This window comes from Fukomys damarensis, unplaced genomic scaffold (genome assembly GCF_012274545.1).
Source record: "Fukomys damarensis isolate Sample0158 unplaced genomic scaffold, DMR_v1.0_HiC HiC_scaffold_17, whole genome shotgun sequence".
Taxonomy (NCBI): domain Eukaryota; kingdom Metazoa; phylum Chordata; class Mammalia; order Rodentia; family Bathyergidae; genus Fukomys; species Fukomys damarensis.
This window is the reverse complement of record NW_022900929.1, coordinates 24,222,034-24,239,458: the sequence shown is the minus strand read 5'-3', so window position 1 is coordinate 24,239,458 and position 17,425 is coordinate 24,222,034. Positions and strand designations below refer to the sequence as shown.

Here is a 17,425-nt window from a genome sequence, read left to right as displayed (position 1 = left end):
GCAAGGCAGGCAGGAGACTTTCATACTTTCAAAGCTCTTTCTGTAATTTCCTCTATTGATACCACTCAAAATAAACAGGAACCTGCTTTGCAGGCTGTAATATTCATATATGCTGTTAGGAGGTTGTTCTTAATTTGTTTAGAGGAGGAAAGCTGATCTTTGTGATCAGTAAAACGTCTTTGTTCTACTTGATGTAATTTTTAAATATCTATTTTTAAGACCAGCACTTTTTTTTTGTTTGTTTTGTTTTTGGCACAGGGTCCATATGTAATTCAGGCTGGTCTTGAACTCACTGTGTAGCCCAGGCTGGCCTCCAACTCTCGGGGATCCTCCTGCCTCAGCCTCCCAAGGCTGGATGACAGGCATTCACCACCACACCTGGCAAGGCCAGTACTTTTAAGGCTCCATTATTCTTGTATAAAACCTTTACAACATCCCTCATATAACATATTTTAAGACTTAAATAAAGGAATTACCCCTCTGTCCCAGAGCTGTAAAGAATAAAATGGATTTTTAAAAATTGAATTTTCTCAAATAGAAAGGGGAACCAAGATGGAGGGAGGGGAGAGGATGGGGAGGGGAAGGGAATGAGGAAAGAATGGAGATGCTTTAGGTGCATGGCTAAGGGAATGTAGCTCTCAGGTACTGCAAACATGCACTAGTAAACAATGAAACTGACCAGCCAGGCGCACAGCACAGGCCTGGAGTCCTGGCTCCTGGAGCAGACAGTCACAGGTGCTGCCTGTAGCCCCAGAGGCCGCCACCAGCCGCTGTCTCCCTGCACCTCTCTGGCTTCTCACCTCCATGCCTCGTGTACCTGCACCAGGTAGGACAGGGGCCCCGGGGTGAGCAGCGGCCCCTCATCTCTTTCCAACAAAACCTTGTCCTTGTTCCCAACCTCCTGTGTCCCTGGGAAGCAGAGCACTGCAGACGGACCTCAGGGACAGGTGTCAGTTCTTCTGAGGTGGCCAGTGGGACATGGACACAGAGAAAGCTCAGCTCCTCCCTTGCCAGAAACCCTGGGTGCCTAACTGGACTCAAATCCCACAAACTGGATAGATAAACTTTTATTTCTATACCAAAGGACAACCAGTGTGCGTTAAGGATGCAGAATCCAAATGTCCAAGTCAAAGTGTTTTGTTTATTATACGCCTTTAAAAGGCTTCAGGTAAAATATAGCTTGGGTTACACATAAGAATTCAGATGATAAAGCACTCCAGGTAATTAATAGTTGGAATAAAATACCCCACCATCCTTGAGGAGTCATAACTATAGCTTACTTGAGTGTACGGAGAATCGGTACAAACTTTATGTATCTTGTCCTTGGCAGCTGCAAGCCACCAGTATGTAAAACTTTTAAAAGTTAATCGAAAGTTTTGGGGCCGGGGATTTAGCTCAGCGGCACCACACCTGCCTCGCGAGCACAAGGTCCTGAGTTCAATGCCCAGCACCGCAAAAAAAAAAAAAAAAAAAGTTAATCGAAAGTTTTGTTACAAGGTGCGTAAAAATTTACATTATTCTTCCAGTGTTCCCAGAAGCTCCACAAAATCAGTGATATACCACTTGGCATTGTCCTTTACTTGTTGCCTGATCACATTTCCTCCAAATCCAATGAAAACATCCTAGAAAGGATAAAAGAGGAGTAAATTCTTTAAGTAATGCACAGGTCAGGGCGAATTTTGTTTGTTTGAGACAAGGCCTCAATGAGGAGGCTGGCACTGAACTCACTATGTAGCCTAGGGTGGTCTCCACCTCACAGTCCTCCTGCCTCAGTCTTCTGAGTGCCGAATGCCAGGTGTTTGCCACTACGCCTGGCAGGAGGGCAATATTTTTGTTTGAAAAATGAACTTCATACAAAGCAAAGTGAGCCTGTGTTTCCCTGAGTGACAAGAAGCCAAGTCTCCCCAGCGGATGATTCAGAGGCTTTGGGAAAGATACTGTGTGGCCCAGCCCTCTTAAAACCTCCCCGGGTGCTTTCAAAGATCAAATCAAGGTCCAAGGATTGAGCTCAGTGGCACTGTGCCTGCCTCGCAAGCACAAGGTCATGAGTTTGATCCCCATCCGGTAAAAAAAAAATTAAAAAGTGGATCCCAAAGATCAAATCAGGTCCCAAGGTTAAAGTCTGCGTTCTAAATTGGGCAGCAAACACATCCAGGCCAGGTTAACTTCAGAGAACCCTGCTGGACCCGGAGTCAGAACCACACCCAGCACCTCTATCCTGCCCGTGCAGGCAGTGACCCTGATGACTGGCTGGGGGTGGGGGTGCCAGGTTCTGCTGAATGATACCACCTTCTAGGCAATGATTTTTTTTTTTTTTTTTGGAGATGGGGTCTCACCATGCAGGCTGGCCTCCAACTCAGTGATCTTCCTGCCTCAACCTCCCAAGTGCTGGGATGGCAGGCATATGCCACTATGCCCGGCAAATAATCTTTTTTTAAAATGGTAGTTTCTTGGGCATCAGGGCACCACACCTGTCATCCCAGCACTCTAGGAGGCTGAGACAGGAGGATTAAGTCTGAGCCCAGCCTGGGCAACTTTGTGAGAACCTGCCTCAAAATTTTAAAAAAAAGTCTGGGGATGTAGCTAAGTGCAAAGGCTTTGGGTTCAAAAGGAGAAAAAAGAAAGACAAAATGATAAACCCCAGAGGACCCTGTGTACCACGCAGTGGTGTGAACAGAGGGGAGAAAATGCTGTGCACGCAGGTGTCACTGACAGAGGGGTCTGTGACCCCAGGAAGGCGACTGGGCCAGAGCTGCTGAGGGAGACGCGGTCCCAGGAGGTGACCTCTGTGTCCACAGGGAGAGGGCGTCTCACTGTAGGAGGCCACTCTGGGGCTGCCAGGGAAGACAGATTGCTTAGGGGCTAAATTCCGGGGCAGATTCTAGGGTTGTCTTTTTTCCCTTGTATGACGAGCAAACAGGACACGCAAGAGAATGCTCTATCTGTATTGTGGCAGAAAAAGAAAAAAACGCTTCTATTTCTTTAGCCGTGCTGGGGGTTGACATGAGCCACATTCCCAGCCCTTTTGATTTTCAGTCAAGGCTGCAGTAAGTTGCCCAAGTAGGGCTCAGCTTTCCACCCTCCTGCATCAGCCTCCCAAGTGCTGGGATTACAATGGCCCCCATGCCTGGCTTTGGGTCAGTTTTTTCTAAAGCAGAACGACAGTTGGGACAAAGCTTATGTGAAATGGCCACACTTGATATGCAGGCCATCAGCTGTTTGCATTTGCTTCCTGTGTTAGTTTTAAAATGCTTAGAAATTTCTACTAGTGTCAGAAAAACATTTCTTCAGAAAAATAAAATGACAGTGATCCCAGCACTCGGGAGGCTGAGGCAGGAGGATCGCTGTGAGTTAGAGACCAGCCTGGGCTACTTAGTGAGTTCCAGGTCAGTCTCAACTACATAGAGAGACCCTGTCTCAAAAAAAAAAAAAAAAGCTTTGATTCAGGCAAATCATCTAATCTCCCTCCCCCAGCCTCAGTTTCCCCATCAAGAAAATAATGAGAATTAAGTGAGATATTATGTGAGGAAGCACTCTGTATAAATGACATTAAAATCTTGGTTATTGTCTGGCATGGTGGCCCATACCTGTGATCCCAGCACTTGGGAGGCTGAGGCAGGAAGATCATCACAAGTCTGAGGCCAGCTTAAACTACACGTCAAGACTTTGTCTCCAAAAAAAAAAAAATCTTGGTTCTAACTGTAACAGCTGATCGGATTATGTGGGAAAACAAGGAACTTCACTGAGTACACATCTGAGCTCAGTTGATGCCCAGGCCATAGAGACAAGGGACCAATGAAAGTTTCTATTTGTTTATTTTTTGAGACAAGATCTTGTTAGTAGTTCAAGTGGCCTTGAACTCTCCGGTTATCCTCCTGCCTCAGCTTCCCAAATGCTGGGATTATAAGAGTGCACCCTCCCAGCAATAAGTTTTAAAAGTAGTAGTTCCTTATCCATAAATTGTCTTAGGTTTGCAAAAAGTTAGTTGATACCGAGATGCTTTGGCTGTTTAGGGTTTTCACGTTGTTCTATAGTGATCTCAGCTATTTTTGTTTAACTCCTGCTGTAAACCTCACCTAGTTCTAAATCAGCTGCCTAAAATAATTACACCAGAAGAGAACGAGTCCCCCAGTACATACAGCGGGCGGGCAGGCTTCCATGTCTGTGGCGCCATCTCCGATCATGATTATGTTCTTAAAATGAAATTTTTCCTTTAAAAATTTTATTACTTTTCCTTTCCCACCAGATTCGGCTGTTGGCTGTGTCTCATCGAAACCCGCATATTCACCTTGAAAGACAGAACAGCGTTAACACTGCGGGCGCATGGAAGGACTGCACTCGTAAATGACGTCCCCACTGAAATGTCACTGAAAGGTCCCACCCCGCTCCTCAGTCAACGAGCTTTGTTCTCTACACAGACCCCTCTTGTAAAGGAGGCTCTCTGGGGTTGTGAGCACCTCAAGGCGAATTAATTAGATCCTCTAAACTGCTGTGTAGTGATTCTAAACCCTGTGGAGGTAGGTGGCAGAACACCCCAAAATAGTAAAATATACTAAATTTACTATGTTAATATGTCAGTTCACCTAAAGAAAAATTTAACTTGTTTTCAATGTTTTGTTTGTTTTCTAAGTCAGGGTCTGGCTATGTAGCCCAGGTTGGCCTCGAACTTGAGGTTAATCCTCCTGCCTCAGCCTCCTGGGTGGATGCTGGGAAGAGAGGTTAATGCCACTGCACGAGGCTTCCATGAAGTCATTTATATACAGACCAGTGCTCACCAAAGCTAGGACGGATGCTAAGTCTGTTCCAGAGCGAAAGATTCTTGGTCCAGAAAGCTGTCTAATATGGACCTCAGCAGACACCGCCCAGGACCCCGAGTGACAGGTCTGATAGGAGAGGGCCGTGCTGCTGTCAAGTCTTACCGTTAAAGTAGAATTTCAGCCTATTGGCAAACACATTGGCTGCTGGGATATTGAGCTTGGAGGCAACATGCTCTACAATACTCCTAAAGCCACCAGAGATTAGGAAAACCTGAACTCCGCGCTCCTGCAGGCGACTTACCAGCTCCCTGCAACAAGAAATGCGAAACACCAGACCTTGTTTAATTAAAAAAAAAAAAAAAAAAAGAATTAAAATATATTTCTCTCCAGAGTGCATTCATCTGAGGTGCATCGGACAAGATGCTAACATGGTCGATTCATGTTTATGGTTTTCAGAAATGAATGGGTGATGTTTTCTGCTTATGAGACAACTTTCTTCTGCCCATGAACCCAGAAAAACTTAAGATGAAGAAACACAGGAGGGTGTGGTGGTGTGCACCTGTCATCCCAGAACTCTGGGAGGCTGAGGCAGGAGGGTCACAAGTTTGAGATCAGTCTGGGCAACTTAGTGAAACCCTGTTTCAAAGTTAAATTCAAATCAACACAGGAAAGCTCAGGGCCTTCCCAGGAGAGGAGGGCCAACTGGGCAGACCCGATGCCAGCTGAGGCCATGAGCAGCAGACACCAGGACGGGGAGCCCAGCTGCCTTACCTCACGCCGGGGGTCAGGTGTGGCGGGTGCTCAGCCAGCAGTCTCTGCACCTGCTCCCTGGAAGGCCGGATCAGGGCCAGGCGCTCAGTCAGCGCAGCTCGGAAGGGCACTGCCCCGCCCATGGCCCGCCGCGTCCTAGGGAGACCAGAGCTGAGCCAGCCAGGAAGCCCTGCAGGGCCCCAGGGCCTTTCCAGAATAAGACACACGCACATGCACACACTCATCCACCCACAGCGACTTCCCTCTGGGGCTATAAGCTCTCCTAGGCCCACGAGGAACCCGAAGGCTGGCTGCTCTGGCATCCAGCAGCTCAGCACAAAGCAGTCGGACATGGGGACAGGTGGCAGCACAGTGAGGTGCTGCTGCTGCATACAGCAGAAAGGAGGGAGGAAACTTGCTGGGCGTCGTGGCACACACCTGTGATCCCAGCACTCAGGAAGCTGAGGCAGGAGGATCACCAAGGGTTCAAGGCCAGCCTTGAATGACATGGCAACACTGTCTCCAAAAAAGGAGAGAGAGAGGGACTCTGACCCAGGATCCCTCCCCCTAAACTCTGGACCCAAGCTCGCTTTCCAGGGACCTGCTGAGGCCACACAGCCGATGCAAAACCCCCAGCACTCAGAGACCCGGCTGCCTTCCCCATGTCCTGACCAAACTAAATGCATCTCCTGCGTCTGCCCACCAGGGGCTCCTCCCAAAGCCACGCAGGCCCCGGCTGCCCGTACATCTCTGACACTGCATCCTCCACGCCGCAGAACTTGGCCAGCTCGTCGATGCCCTCCTCCCGGATCACCGTGCTGTCCACATCGAAGCACACGGCGTCCGCTGCGCAGAACAGCCTCCTCAGCTCTGAGTGGGAAACCATGCTTGGCAGAATCCTCGCCCTACGGGAAGGAATGAGAAATAGTTCCACAGATACAAACTATAGGGTTGGGATGGTGATGCAAGCCTGTGATCCCTGCACTGAGGAGGCCAAGGCAGGAGGATCTCCTCGAGTTCCAAGACAGCCCAAGCTACATAGCAGGAGACCCTGACTCCAAAAAACAAAAATAAAGAATAAAACAAGAAAGAAAGAACAGAAAGGGGAGGTCAGGAAGGAACTCTGGGAGGCGCAAAGCTGTAGAAGCGGGAGGAGAGAGTTTCAAAAAAGAATTTGGGTTGCATTTTTGGGATGAGAGAGACCCTAAAGTTGCCTAAACCAGCCACCCCCAACAGACATTCACAGGTCAAGGGCAAGGTCAGTCAGGTGATGGAAAAGCCTAGATTTAGAAGAGCCTGTGACTAAAAACAGATAAGCCGGTCAACCCACGCCAAGGCTGATTTCCACCTAACCTGTGCATTTGGCAGAATGGTCTGAGACTTCAATGTTGACCTGGAATGAACAGAATCGTTTTTGTTTGTTTGTTTGTTTTTTGGTGCCAGGGATCAAACTTGGGACCTTGCGCTTGTGAGGCAGGCAGCACCACAACTGAGCTAAATCCCCTGCCCAAGAACAAAATCTTTTAAGGCAAAGGCCAGCAAGCTACAGCCTATAGCTCAACACCACCCCCACCCCCCACCCCTGCTGCTTGGTCTTTATACAGCCTGCAAGCCCTTATTTCTTATTTTGAGACAGGGTCTTGCTAAATTGCCCAGGCATGATTCAAACTTGCAATCCTCCTGTCTCAGCCTTCCAGAGTGCTGGGATTATAAGCATGTGCCACCACGCCTGGATGGATTTTTATTTTAAACAGTTTTTTAAATCCATAGAATGCAGGGGTTGGGGATGTAGCTCAGGGGTGCCATGCCGTGCCTGCCTGGCAAGCAGAAGGTCCTGAGTACAATTCCTAGTATCAGAAAAAAAATCCATAGAATTCAAATTTCACTGTCCATAAATAACCCTATACTGGAACACAACCGTGTTTGTGTATGTGTCTCTAGCTGCTTTCACATTCCAACAGCTGAGACCACATGTCCCAGAAGGCCTGAAGTAAGGTGGGCACAGTGGGGCAGGCCTGTAATCCCAGCACTCTAGGAGGCTGAGAAAGGAGGATCACAACTTCTAGCCCAGACCAGACAACTTAGCAACTCTGTTCAATTAAGTTCTGAGGGCTGAATGAATAAAAAAAGGTGATGTAATTGTGACTAGCACAGTTACATATCCACAATAACCATTTTTTAATGTTTACTGTGGAAAACTTCAAACACACAGAACCAGAAAGGATAAACACAAGACCCTCTATGTATTCTCCCCCGCTAGTCCTTTTTTCCTTTTCTTTTTTCTATTTCTGAGATAGGGTCTCACTATGTAGTCCAGGCTGGTCTTGAACTCACTATGTAGCTGAGGCTGGCCTCGAACTCACAGCGATCCTCCTGCCTCAGCCTCTCGAGTGCTGGGATTACAGGCATGCGCCACCACGCCCACCATCTGTGCTACTCCTGCTTCACCACAAATCATTTCCTCCCAAAATACTGCAGAAAATATTTTTAAAAGGTACAACACTTCTTTATCTTTTATTTTTGATCAGCACATATTATATATATGGTTGAGTGTGCTATTTCCTTACATGCATACAGCATCCACTGATCAAATCCAACCTCCCTTTTTACCCACCGCACGCTCTTTCCCAACCCCTTTCCCATCCTCTAGTAATCGCTATTCTACATTTAGGTCAGGTGTTTTAGCTTCCACGTATGAGAGAACATGTGGTACTTGTGCTTCTAAGCCTGGTTCATTTCCTTCACATAACACACTCCAGCTCCATCCATTTCGTCAGGCGGCAGGATGTCCTTCTTCTTTCTGGCTGATATCCCACTGGGTGTCTGGACCACATTCCTTTATCTGCTCGTAGCTCAGTCCATACGGTGAGTGTCGTAAACAGTGCTGCGAGAGACATGGTAGCGTCTGGCTGTGCTGATTTGACCCCGCCGGGGTAGGTACACCTGGAATTGGGGTCCAGGTCACAGCATGGACCTAGTCTTCGTTTTTGTGGACTCTCCATCCCGTTCTCCACCATGGCTGTGCTAACTCACACTCTCACCAATGGTGCAGAAGAGTTCCTTTTTCTTCCCATCCTTGGCAGCATTTCTTGTTTTTTTCAATTGTCTTTAGAATAAGCCATAGGCAGAGCTGGGATCTCACAGTAGCTTTAACGGACACTTCCCTGGTGGCTGATGATACTGAGTATTTTTCCATAGATTTGTCATTTGTGTTTCTGCTTTTGAGACTATTCAGATCATTTGCCCACTGAGGTGGATGAACTAATGGTCAGCTTGGGACACCCAGCTGAACTGGATCAGCGTGGTCGATGTATGGAGGACCCACCTGAGGATTGTTACCAATAACCATAAAATAACCATGAAAAGAGAACTAGAGGGAAGATCGTGGGCTGTTGGTTTTCTAGAGAAGCTTGCTGCGGGTGGTTTTCCTGGTGTGAACTTGGCTGTTGTTGGAGGAAGAGCTAAGGGCCTCACTGTCACTGGGAACGGCTGCTGTTCTCATCAGGGGATCTCTGATCTTCACTGTGAGTGTCATTTCCTGGATCCAGTGTGGATCCCTCAGCCTGGTGGTACAAATCCTTCATCCCAGGTTTTCTGGTTTCCACCACTGGCCTTTGGGCCTTCCAGGTGCAGATCCTCAGTACAGACAAGCATGAGACACTGCTGTGGGCTCTATGCCTCTGGCTGGACTCGTGGAGGACACTGCCTTGGACTCCAGGCCTTCAGCTGGACTTGTATGGGACACTGCTGTAGGACCCAGGTCTTTGGCTGGACTCTTTGGGCCTCTAGTGTGTGGCCAATCCCTTGCACACCTCCGTATTAGACTTTTGGGGTAAATATCATAAAATAATCCTATATTAAATGTATTTCCTTGCCAAAACCCTGACTATAACAAAATTGGCGATAAGGAAGGGATTTGAACCCACATTGCTGTGATGTGGCCTGGCCACATGGCTTAAGCTTAAAAGGTCTGGGAATCCATTTGGAAAGGCTTTGAGAGACCAACCAAAGAGGCAGCTCTCATATGCTCTAAACACTATGGCAGACTCTGGCCAGAGCCCAGAAAATCAGAGTACTGTGGAAAAGTGGGATGAGGATCTGCTGGGGACATTGACTGCTGGATTCTAGGCAGTGTATGCCGTGCTTCGGCAAGAAGTAGGTCTGCATTTTGCGTGTGTTTGGAGACACTGCCTGGGTGGCAGAAAAATTTCAGTGCGGTAGTGTTGGGATGGTAGCATGGTGACTGTTGAGGTCCACGCTGGAAACTAAGAGCATTCTGAAGAATTTGGCCAGGGAGGCTCCAGCAGAGCCGGATTGCAAGGATGAAACAGAGGAGGACATGCTTGTTGGGAAGGAACAGGATAATGCAGAAGTGACCTGAGACCTTTTAGCAAAAGGCTAGAGTGTATTTGGAGTGCAGGAGATCCCAAAATTAATGGGAAGCAAGGATTGTGATTTTAATAGCGCTCCCCTATTATGATTTTAATGTAGTGATATGTTGATGTATATAAGACTATCTTTAAGTGTTGCTAAATTATGTATATAAATGGAAACCTAGTTTTTTGGGGGTTTTCTGTTTGTTTGTTTGTTTGTTTTTGGTACCAGGATCAAACTGGGGACCTTGAACTTGCAAGGAAGGCAGTGGAACCACTCAGCTAAATCCCTGGCCCAAGAGCTTTAAAATTTGAAGTCATAATGTGGAAATGAGTGCACTGAGAATTGTATAGATGTAATTGTTATATTAATGTAAATCTGAAGAGATCAAGATGTTAACTTTTCACAAATCTGCCACTAGAGACTATGGTTTAAGGAAATGTGTCTGGTATCAAAACTCTCTTTTTAAAAACATGGTCATTTGCATGTCAATTTTAACTACTGTGCCTGTCCGCAATCAGGTTTGACTGCTAAGTAATTGCAAACTATTCTAGAATCAAATCAGGGACTCACTCATATCAAACCTTGTGCTAATACTCTACCAACACACTCCCCATCGTCAGCATATATACTTTTTTGTTTTGAGACGGTCTCACTATGTAACCCAGGCTGGTCTCGATTTTATCTTTTCAACCCTGTTTTTTTTGGCGGGGGGTACTGGGGATTGAACTATGGTCCTTGTGTTTGCGAGCCAGGTGGCAAACCACTGAGCTAAATACCCGGCCCTGGCCTCGAATTTATGAGAATCTTCTGCCTCAGCCTCCCAAGTGCTGGGATTGTAAGCTCCTGCCATCATGCCCGGCATTACCGTATATATTAACATAATTTGTTACTCAATACATTCCTGAGTGGGCTCCAACCTATTGTACCAACCTCATTTCCCACACACCCACCACAATAAAACACAAACCCAGTTCAAGCTCAAGAGATGGAAAGGACTTGTTCCTGAAGCCCGTCTCCTCCATGCCTTTGCAAATGCTTCTCCCTTCGCCTTCCTCAGGTCATGGAGAAATTCTGATTTCTTCTCAAGATCCAAAGCTAATGACTTCCCTCCCCTATGCTGTTTTCTCCCTTCCCAACCAAATTGAATAATTATTGTTCTCAATAAAAAACAGTTCCAATTTACTGTGCCATTGGCCTACAGTTCAGCTCTGGCCAGCAATGTGATCTGTACCCCAGAAACGGGATCAGCAGCCTATACTCTGCAATTGGAAGGAACCTCAGACCTGTCTGCAGGCATAATGTTAACTCATCTATGATATAAGCTCTAACTTCCTTAGACTTCTACTGCCTTTCCACGGGGTCACAGAGCTACCTAAGTGATGGTTACTGAGCTGGAAAATGGGCTTCCAAAGCTCAAAGATAATACAAAAGACCCAGGAAATGTCAGAGTTCTACCAGGAGTTCAGGTGGAAATCCCGCCAGCCACACAAACAGTGGGTACACAACAGTGGGTTTGGGAGGCCAGCAGAGAGAAAGGTTTCATAAACCTCTGTTCCCACAGAGCTGGGACCCAGGGAACCAAACAGTCAGCAGTGATGTGGCTCTGGTCCAGCCGATGAGTCACCTTCGGGATACAGCCCAGCAGGCTCGCTTCGAAGGCCAGGAAGGCAACCAGGCCATGAGTGAGAAGCAGTGGATCCACCGGGCATGGACGGTGGGCCACAGGTGAGCGCAGAGGAGGCAGGGAACACACCTATGGTGTGAGAGAAGCTGAGGGAGATGCAGGGAAAGCTGGGGAGCACTGTGGGGGTGGGCAGGTGGCAATGCAGTAGCCCTAAGAAAGGACGGCACCCTGCCGGACAGGCAAGCACCCAGAGTCTCAGCACCAGGAAGATGACAGTGAGGCCCGGAGCATGGCCAAGTCCTGAGAGAGGGTGAACCGGGCAGGGTCTTCAAGGGGCCCCAGTCCTGCTAAGGTAATCAGACAGGGTAGCTGGGTACATCCCAGCACTCTGGGAGGCTGAGAAAGGAAGACTGAAAGATTGAACCCAGCCTAGGAAACTTAATTATTTAGGGAAACCCTGTATATAAAAAAAACAAACTGGGAAAGGAGCTCAGTGCAAAGGCCCTGGTTCAATTCCCAGTATGATCAGGAAAGAATAATCCAAACAATGATTATTGCGCATGTTTTATTTTTGTTGTTGTTTCTTGTTTTTTTTGAGACAGGGTCTCACTATGCAGTTGAGTCTGACCTGGAACTCACTGTGTAGCCCAGGCTGGTCTCGAACTCACAGTGATCCTCCTGCCTCAGCTGGGATTACAGGCGTGCACCACCATGACTGGCTTAGTTTGTTTATTTATTTATTTTACTGTGCATGTTTGAAAACCCAAGTAATTGAGCTTCTTTCCCGCCAATGATACCAGCAATAGCTTTGACTAGAACACCACAGCCTTGAATATGACCAAAAAAAATGTACATTTCCTCAAATAAAGCAAAGACTGACGTCAGCTCAACATGAGGCCTGGTTTAGGGTTTGGAATGGTGGACACCCATCTCCTGGGTTGCAGTGTGGTCCCGAAGATGGAGAAAAATGGGCTGTTTGGGACAAAGCTTACACTGAATTTCAGGAAGTCTCTCGAGGAGCTGAAGCAGAATTCGGTGACTGTGTCACTTAATGCTCTTGAAAATCCTGTCTCCTTGCTCCCTCTGGTTCCCTCTGTTTTCCTGTCTCCAGCAGCTCTGACTCACAAATCCGTGAATATTCGAAATGTTCATGGTTATAGGAGGGAAATGTACCACGTAGGTACAGTCGCTTAAAAATCAATGTGTACATTAGAATGTCACACAAAGAAAAACCACTGCTGGAATGGACTCTGGATCCTTCTCTTCCAGTTCTCGGGGGGAGGAAAGGACAGGACTGGGGGCAGGAAAACACTGGCAGAGGGTCAGACACAAGCCCAGGACCAGGCCCAGGACCAGCCTCAGCCCAAGGCTGGCAGCAAGATTCCAGCTCCTGGCTCCCAGCTGGTCCAACAGATTAAGGGATTAACATATTAAGGAGGAGGAGGAGGAGGAAAGAAACCATGCTGACAAGCATTTCTTATCCATAGCTCCAAAGTACAAAAACAGGTTTTGCTTCCCAGCCATCCACAGAGATCTGATTTGGCACTTGATCTCAGCTAAAAAGGCCAAGAAGTGACAGGGGGTCTGGTTTTGGTTAAAAGGAAAAGTCTCATCTGCCCATACAAAATTTCCCTCACATTTCCCATGTAGTATCTTACAAGATCACATTAATCCCTTCACCTTTTGCTAAGACTGACCTCTTACCTCCAGCTGCACAAGAACAGATGACAGCCGGCACAGGTTCAGGGCTTAAGCATGACAGAGAGAACAAAGTCTACCTGCTCTGGTAGGAGGGCCCTACCCACACCACAGCCCCCGCAGTGCACTGTAAACCCTGAGAAGCTTCCGAGTCAGAGCCTCGTCCCGTATCCAAGGCTGGGCTCCCAGTGCACTTACGCTATATTTTATTACTACAGAAACCACTATTGAGGCAAACTGAGGTCGGATATATGCGTCACAGCTTACAAGTTTTAATTCAGGCAAAGAGCAAACTGCTAACTGATAGACAACCGAACACACAAAACATCAAGGACTCACGTCTCCCCAGTGCTGGATTCCTAGGAGGGGATGCTCTTATCTTCCTGATCCTCTGCACAGGAAAAAACGAGGCATACAGTTCTATCAACTCCTTTGAGATCTGTGGGTTCTTCCAGAGCCTAGAAAGAAAGGGTGAAAAGACAAACATCAGGGTCCAGGCAGGGGACAAGAAAGGCAGCACTGCCTAGGTTCACTTCCCTCCTCAAAGGCCTGTTACAAAAATGTTTCCAGTGCAAAGATTGCTGCTGCTGCTTCCCCCGGAAAACACTTCTCTGACTTTGATCCTTTCCTGTGACCTGGATCCTGTGGAAGTATCCGACCTAACAGGAACTCACCTCCACCTGATTAGGAAAGGAGAAGAGGGCCCACTGGGAAAATCAGATGCAAACGCACAGACACAGGCCCAGGTACATTACAGACACCCAGTCCCTGCTGTTCTCAAAAGGAAGAAGGGCTGGGGTGTAGCTCAGTAGTGAAGCACTTGCCTAGCAGGTACGAGGCCCTGGATTGGTCCCCAGCAATAAAATGAGGAGACAAAGTTAAGAGAGTTCAAGGAAGAGTCAGAAAAGAATTCTGCTGCCCAGCAAGAAAGGAACAGGGGGCTGGAGATTTAGCTCAGTGGCACCACCGTCCAAGGTCCTGAGTTCGATCCCCGGTACCAGGAACAACAACAAAAAAGAACAGGTCCAACAACTTTGAATTATAATCTTCATCAATAAAATTGCCAAATACAAAGCAAGGTGTGATGACATATGCCTGTAATCCTAGTTACGTGGGAGGCTGAGGCAGGAAGGTTGAAAGTTGGAGGCCAGCCTGAACAACTTAGGTTCTGTCTTAAAAATCAAAAAGCAGTGGGGATGTAGCCTGGTGGTAGACAACCCCTGGGTCTGATCTCCAGTACAGAAAGAAGCTTAGAGCAACAGGGCCATGAACTTGGAGCATAGGGCTGAACTGACACCTTGCATGCGTGCACACATAAGCAAATACAAGGTGCACGCGAAGGCTGGGCCCAGGGTGCAAGTCAGGCGCTTTTCTCCCCACCCCACTAAGCACGGCCAGTCTCTGCCTGGGTCCCAATCCCTGTGGGCAGCACAAGGTGCAACCTTGGGTTCCCAAGTTACCATCCTCAGCGAGAGCCCGCTGCCCTCAACAGCAAGGCAACAAAAGAAGTTATTTTCACTTTAAGCCTCCTACCCCCATTTTGGTACTGGAATTGAGCCCAGGGCCTTTGCACTGAGCTACACATCAGCTCTTTTTACATTTTTATTTTGAGACAGGGTCTTGCTAAGTTGCCCAGGCTGGGCTTGAACTTGGGATTCTCCTGCCTTAGCTTCCTGGAGTCCTGGGATTATAGCTGTGTAGCACCACGACCAGCTAATTTACTATACATATTTAATATAGTTTATTTTCTCCAATACTGTTTACATCCAAAAGAACTATATAGTCACAAAGACCTACCCTGTTTTTCTTCTAGTCTAGAATACCCAGCTGATTGGTATTTGACTTTTTTTTTTAATTGAGCATGTATTAAATCCTGTGAAAATTTAAGAAGTCCTTGCTGTTTTTTTCACCAACATGAAAATGACAGGACTGTGATCATTGCTATATAGAAATCCTACAAGGCAGTGTGATAAAATAGAGAAATCTTGAAATATATATTGTTCCCTGACCTGTGGTCCAATACCAAAAATGAATTAGAACACAGACCTAAACACAAAAGCTCAAACTATGAAACTTCTAAAACATAGGGGAGGGCTGGAGATTCAGCTCAGTGGTTCCTGCTGTAGGCTGTCCCTTGTAAGAGGAGACTGTGCCGCAAACACATGCATGTGCCACTGAGACGTCACCCAATGGGCTGTGCAGAGTGAATTGAGCCTGCCTCACAAGTGCAAGGTCCCGAGTTCGATCCCTAGTACCAAAAAAAAAAACAGAGTGAATTGAATTCTCTGGTACATTGCCCTGAGAGCAAGGAGCATGGGGAAGGAAGATGGCATGGATTTTGTTGTTTTCTTTGTAACCTTCTTTGAATCTATAATTATTTCAATTTTTTTTAAAAAAAGGCAGGTGTGGTGGCGTATGACTGTAATCCCAGCTATTTAGGGGAGGCTGAAGCAGGAGGATCGCAACCTTAAGGCTAGCTTGGGTACTTTATCAAGACCCTGTCTCAAAAGAAAAACAAATTTTAAAAGGACCAAGAATGTGGCTCCATGCAGGTCATTTGCATGGCATGCATGAGGGCCTGGATTCAATCCCTAGTTCTTTTTTTTGAGACAGGAGGGTCTTACTATATAGTTGAGACTGACCTGGAACTCACTATGTAGCCCAGGATGGTCTCGAACTCACAGCAATCCTCCTGCCTCAGCCTCCCAAGTGTTGGGATAACAGGCATGCGCCACCGTGCCCAGCTATTGATCCCTAGTTCTGTCAAAAAAAAAAAAAAGTCAGTAATCCCAGCACTTGGGAGGCTGAGGCAAAAGGATTGCTAGGAGTCAGTTTAGGGCCTCTTACTCAGAAAGACAGCAACTGCCATGGTGTAAGGTGCCCTAGGGAAAGACCACGTAACAAAGCTACCAAAAACTAAGAGGCTCCCAGCCTAAGTCAGCGAGGAACTGGGGTCCTGAGTCCAGCAGCCCTCCAGGAGCTGATTGAGCCAACAGTCACAGAAGTAGGCCCGGAAAGCCATCTGCCCACCCAAGCACTGAGGTGAGTTGGCCTGACCCCTCCAGATACCACTCAGCTGCACAGCTTCCAGGGTTGTGACACACAGAAACTGCAGGGAAATAAGTGTTATTTTTTTCTCAGCTGCTAAATCTGAGGATAATTTGTTATATAGCAACACATAGTGAACACAACAACCTTCAGGTGGGTAAAAAATGTCTTAAATGAAACAACAGGCAGAGAAGAAAAAGAACAAAGACTGGACTCCAAAGTCAAAACTAGGTGTGTTGAAGTACACATTATAACACACTGGCTCAGGAGGCAGGAGCACGGCTGCAAGTATGAGAACAGCCTGCACTACACAGTGAGACCCAGTCTCAAAAAAAAAAACAAAATACACTGGTTTAAACCCCCCACTTTTTTTTCAGTACTGGGGTTCGAACCCAGGCCTTTTGCACAGAGCTAGGTCCCCAGCCCTCTTTTTATTTATTTTGAGAAAGGGTCTCACTAAGTTGCTATGTTGCCAGGCAAAAGCAGCGGGAATCGCAAGTTTGAGCCCCTTAGCAATGTCATTTAGCGGGAACTGTCTCCAAATCAAAAATGAAAAAAGGGCCGAGAACATAGCTCAGTTTAAAGGCCTTGGGTTCAATCCTCAGTACCAAAAAAAGAAAATAATAATAATAAGGCATGTGTCGAATTATTTGAAAAATGTTCACATCGATTAGTTTATTTCATCTTTATAAAAGTGACAAGCTCACCATCATATTAAAAACTTATCCAGCTACTGTAACAAAACAAAGAGATCATGTCATTTACTTTCTCCCCTGATCCTCATACCAATTCTAGTCGTCAAATACCCGACGTGTAACTATACTATGCAAATCACATACAAAGAAAATATAGTACAAAAATGAAGGAAGGATTTAGTTCCCGACTGAAGCTGTCTTCGTGACAGGGTATCAGGTGTTTGTTTAAATTTTATTTCTACTCGGAAAGACGACAAAGTCAGTCACTCAGCTCCGGCTCGCAGTTTCCCCTCGCGTTATTGCATCATTCATTCATGCCGTTTGCTAACCTGCCGGGAGACAGAAAACCAGCGAAGCTCTCCAAAACCAAACCACCGAAAAGAAAGCCTTGAAGCCCGGGAACGATTTACCAGTCGGGCGGAGGCCGGGCAGGCAGGCGGCGGTGACTTACACTGGCCGCGGCGGCGCGGAGCTGG

The 17,425-nt window shown here is 47.1% G+C and overlaps 1 protein-coding gene across 3 annotated transcripts; it reads right to left on the bottom strand.

Moving 5' to 3' along the window:
* Positions 1-1,410: 1,410 nt before the first annotated feature.
* On the bottom strand, positions 1,411-17,425 carry Psph (phosphoserine phosphatase). Of its 3 annotated transcripts, none has more exons than XM_010624987.1 (7): positions 17,401-17,425; positions 13,546-13,664; positions 6,254-6,412; positions 5,529-5,663; positions 4,920-5,065; positions 4,140-4,288; positions 1,411-1,622 (listed from the first exon to the last, which is right to left on the bottom strand). In XM_010624987.1, the coding sequence occupies exons 3-7, from the start codon at positions 6,391-6,393 to the stop codon at positions 1,515-1,517; spliced, it is 678 nt and encodes a 225-aa protein (XP_010623289.1). In that variant the 5' UTR covers positions 6,394-6,412; positions 13,546-13,664; positions 17,401-17,425; the 3' UTR covers positions 1,411-1,514. The 3 variants fall into 3 exon arrangements, with proteins under 3 accessions (XP_010623289.1, XP_033620799.1, XP_010623287.1); XM_033764908.1 differs by lacking the exon at positions 17,401-17,425 and adding an exon at positions 17,279-17,297; XM_010624985.2 differs by lacking the exons at positions 13,546-13,664; positions 17,401-17,425 and adding an exon at positions 6,861-7,089.

Coding starts and splice junctions, on each gene's coding strand:
- Psph (XM_010624985.2), bottom strand. Junction 5,664..6,253: donor GAGGATGCAGTGTCAGAGAT/GTACGGGCAGCC, acceptor TGGTCTCCCTAG/GACGCGGCGGGCCATGGGCG. Junction 1,623..4,139: donor TGGAAGCCTGCCCGCCCGCT/GTATGTACTGGG, acceptor TATCCTTTCTAG/GATGTTTTCATTGGATTTGG.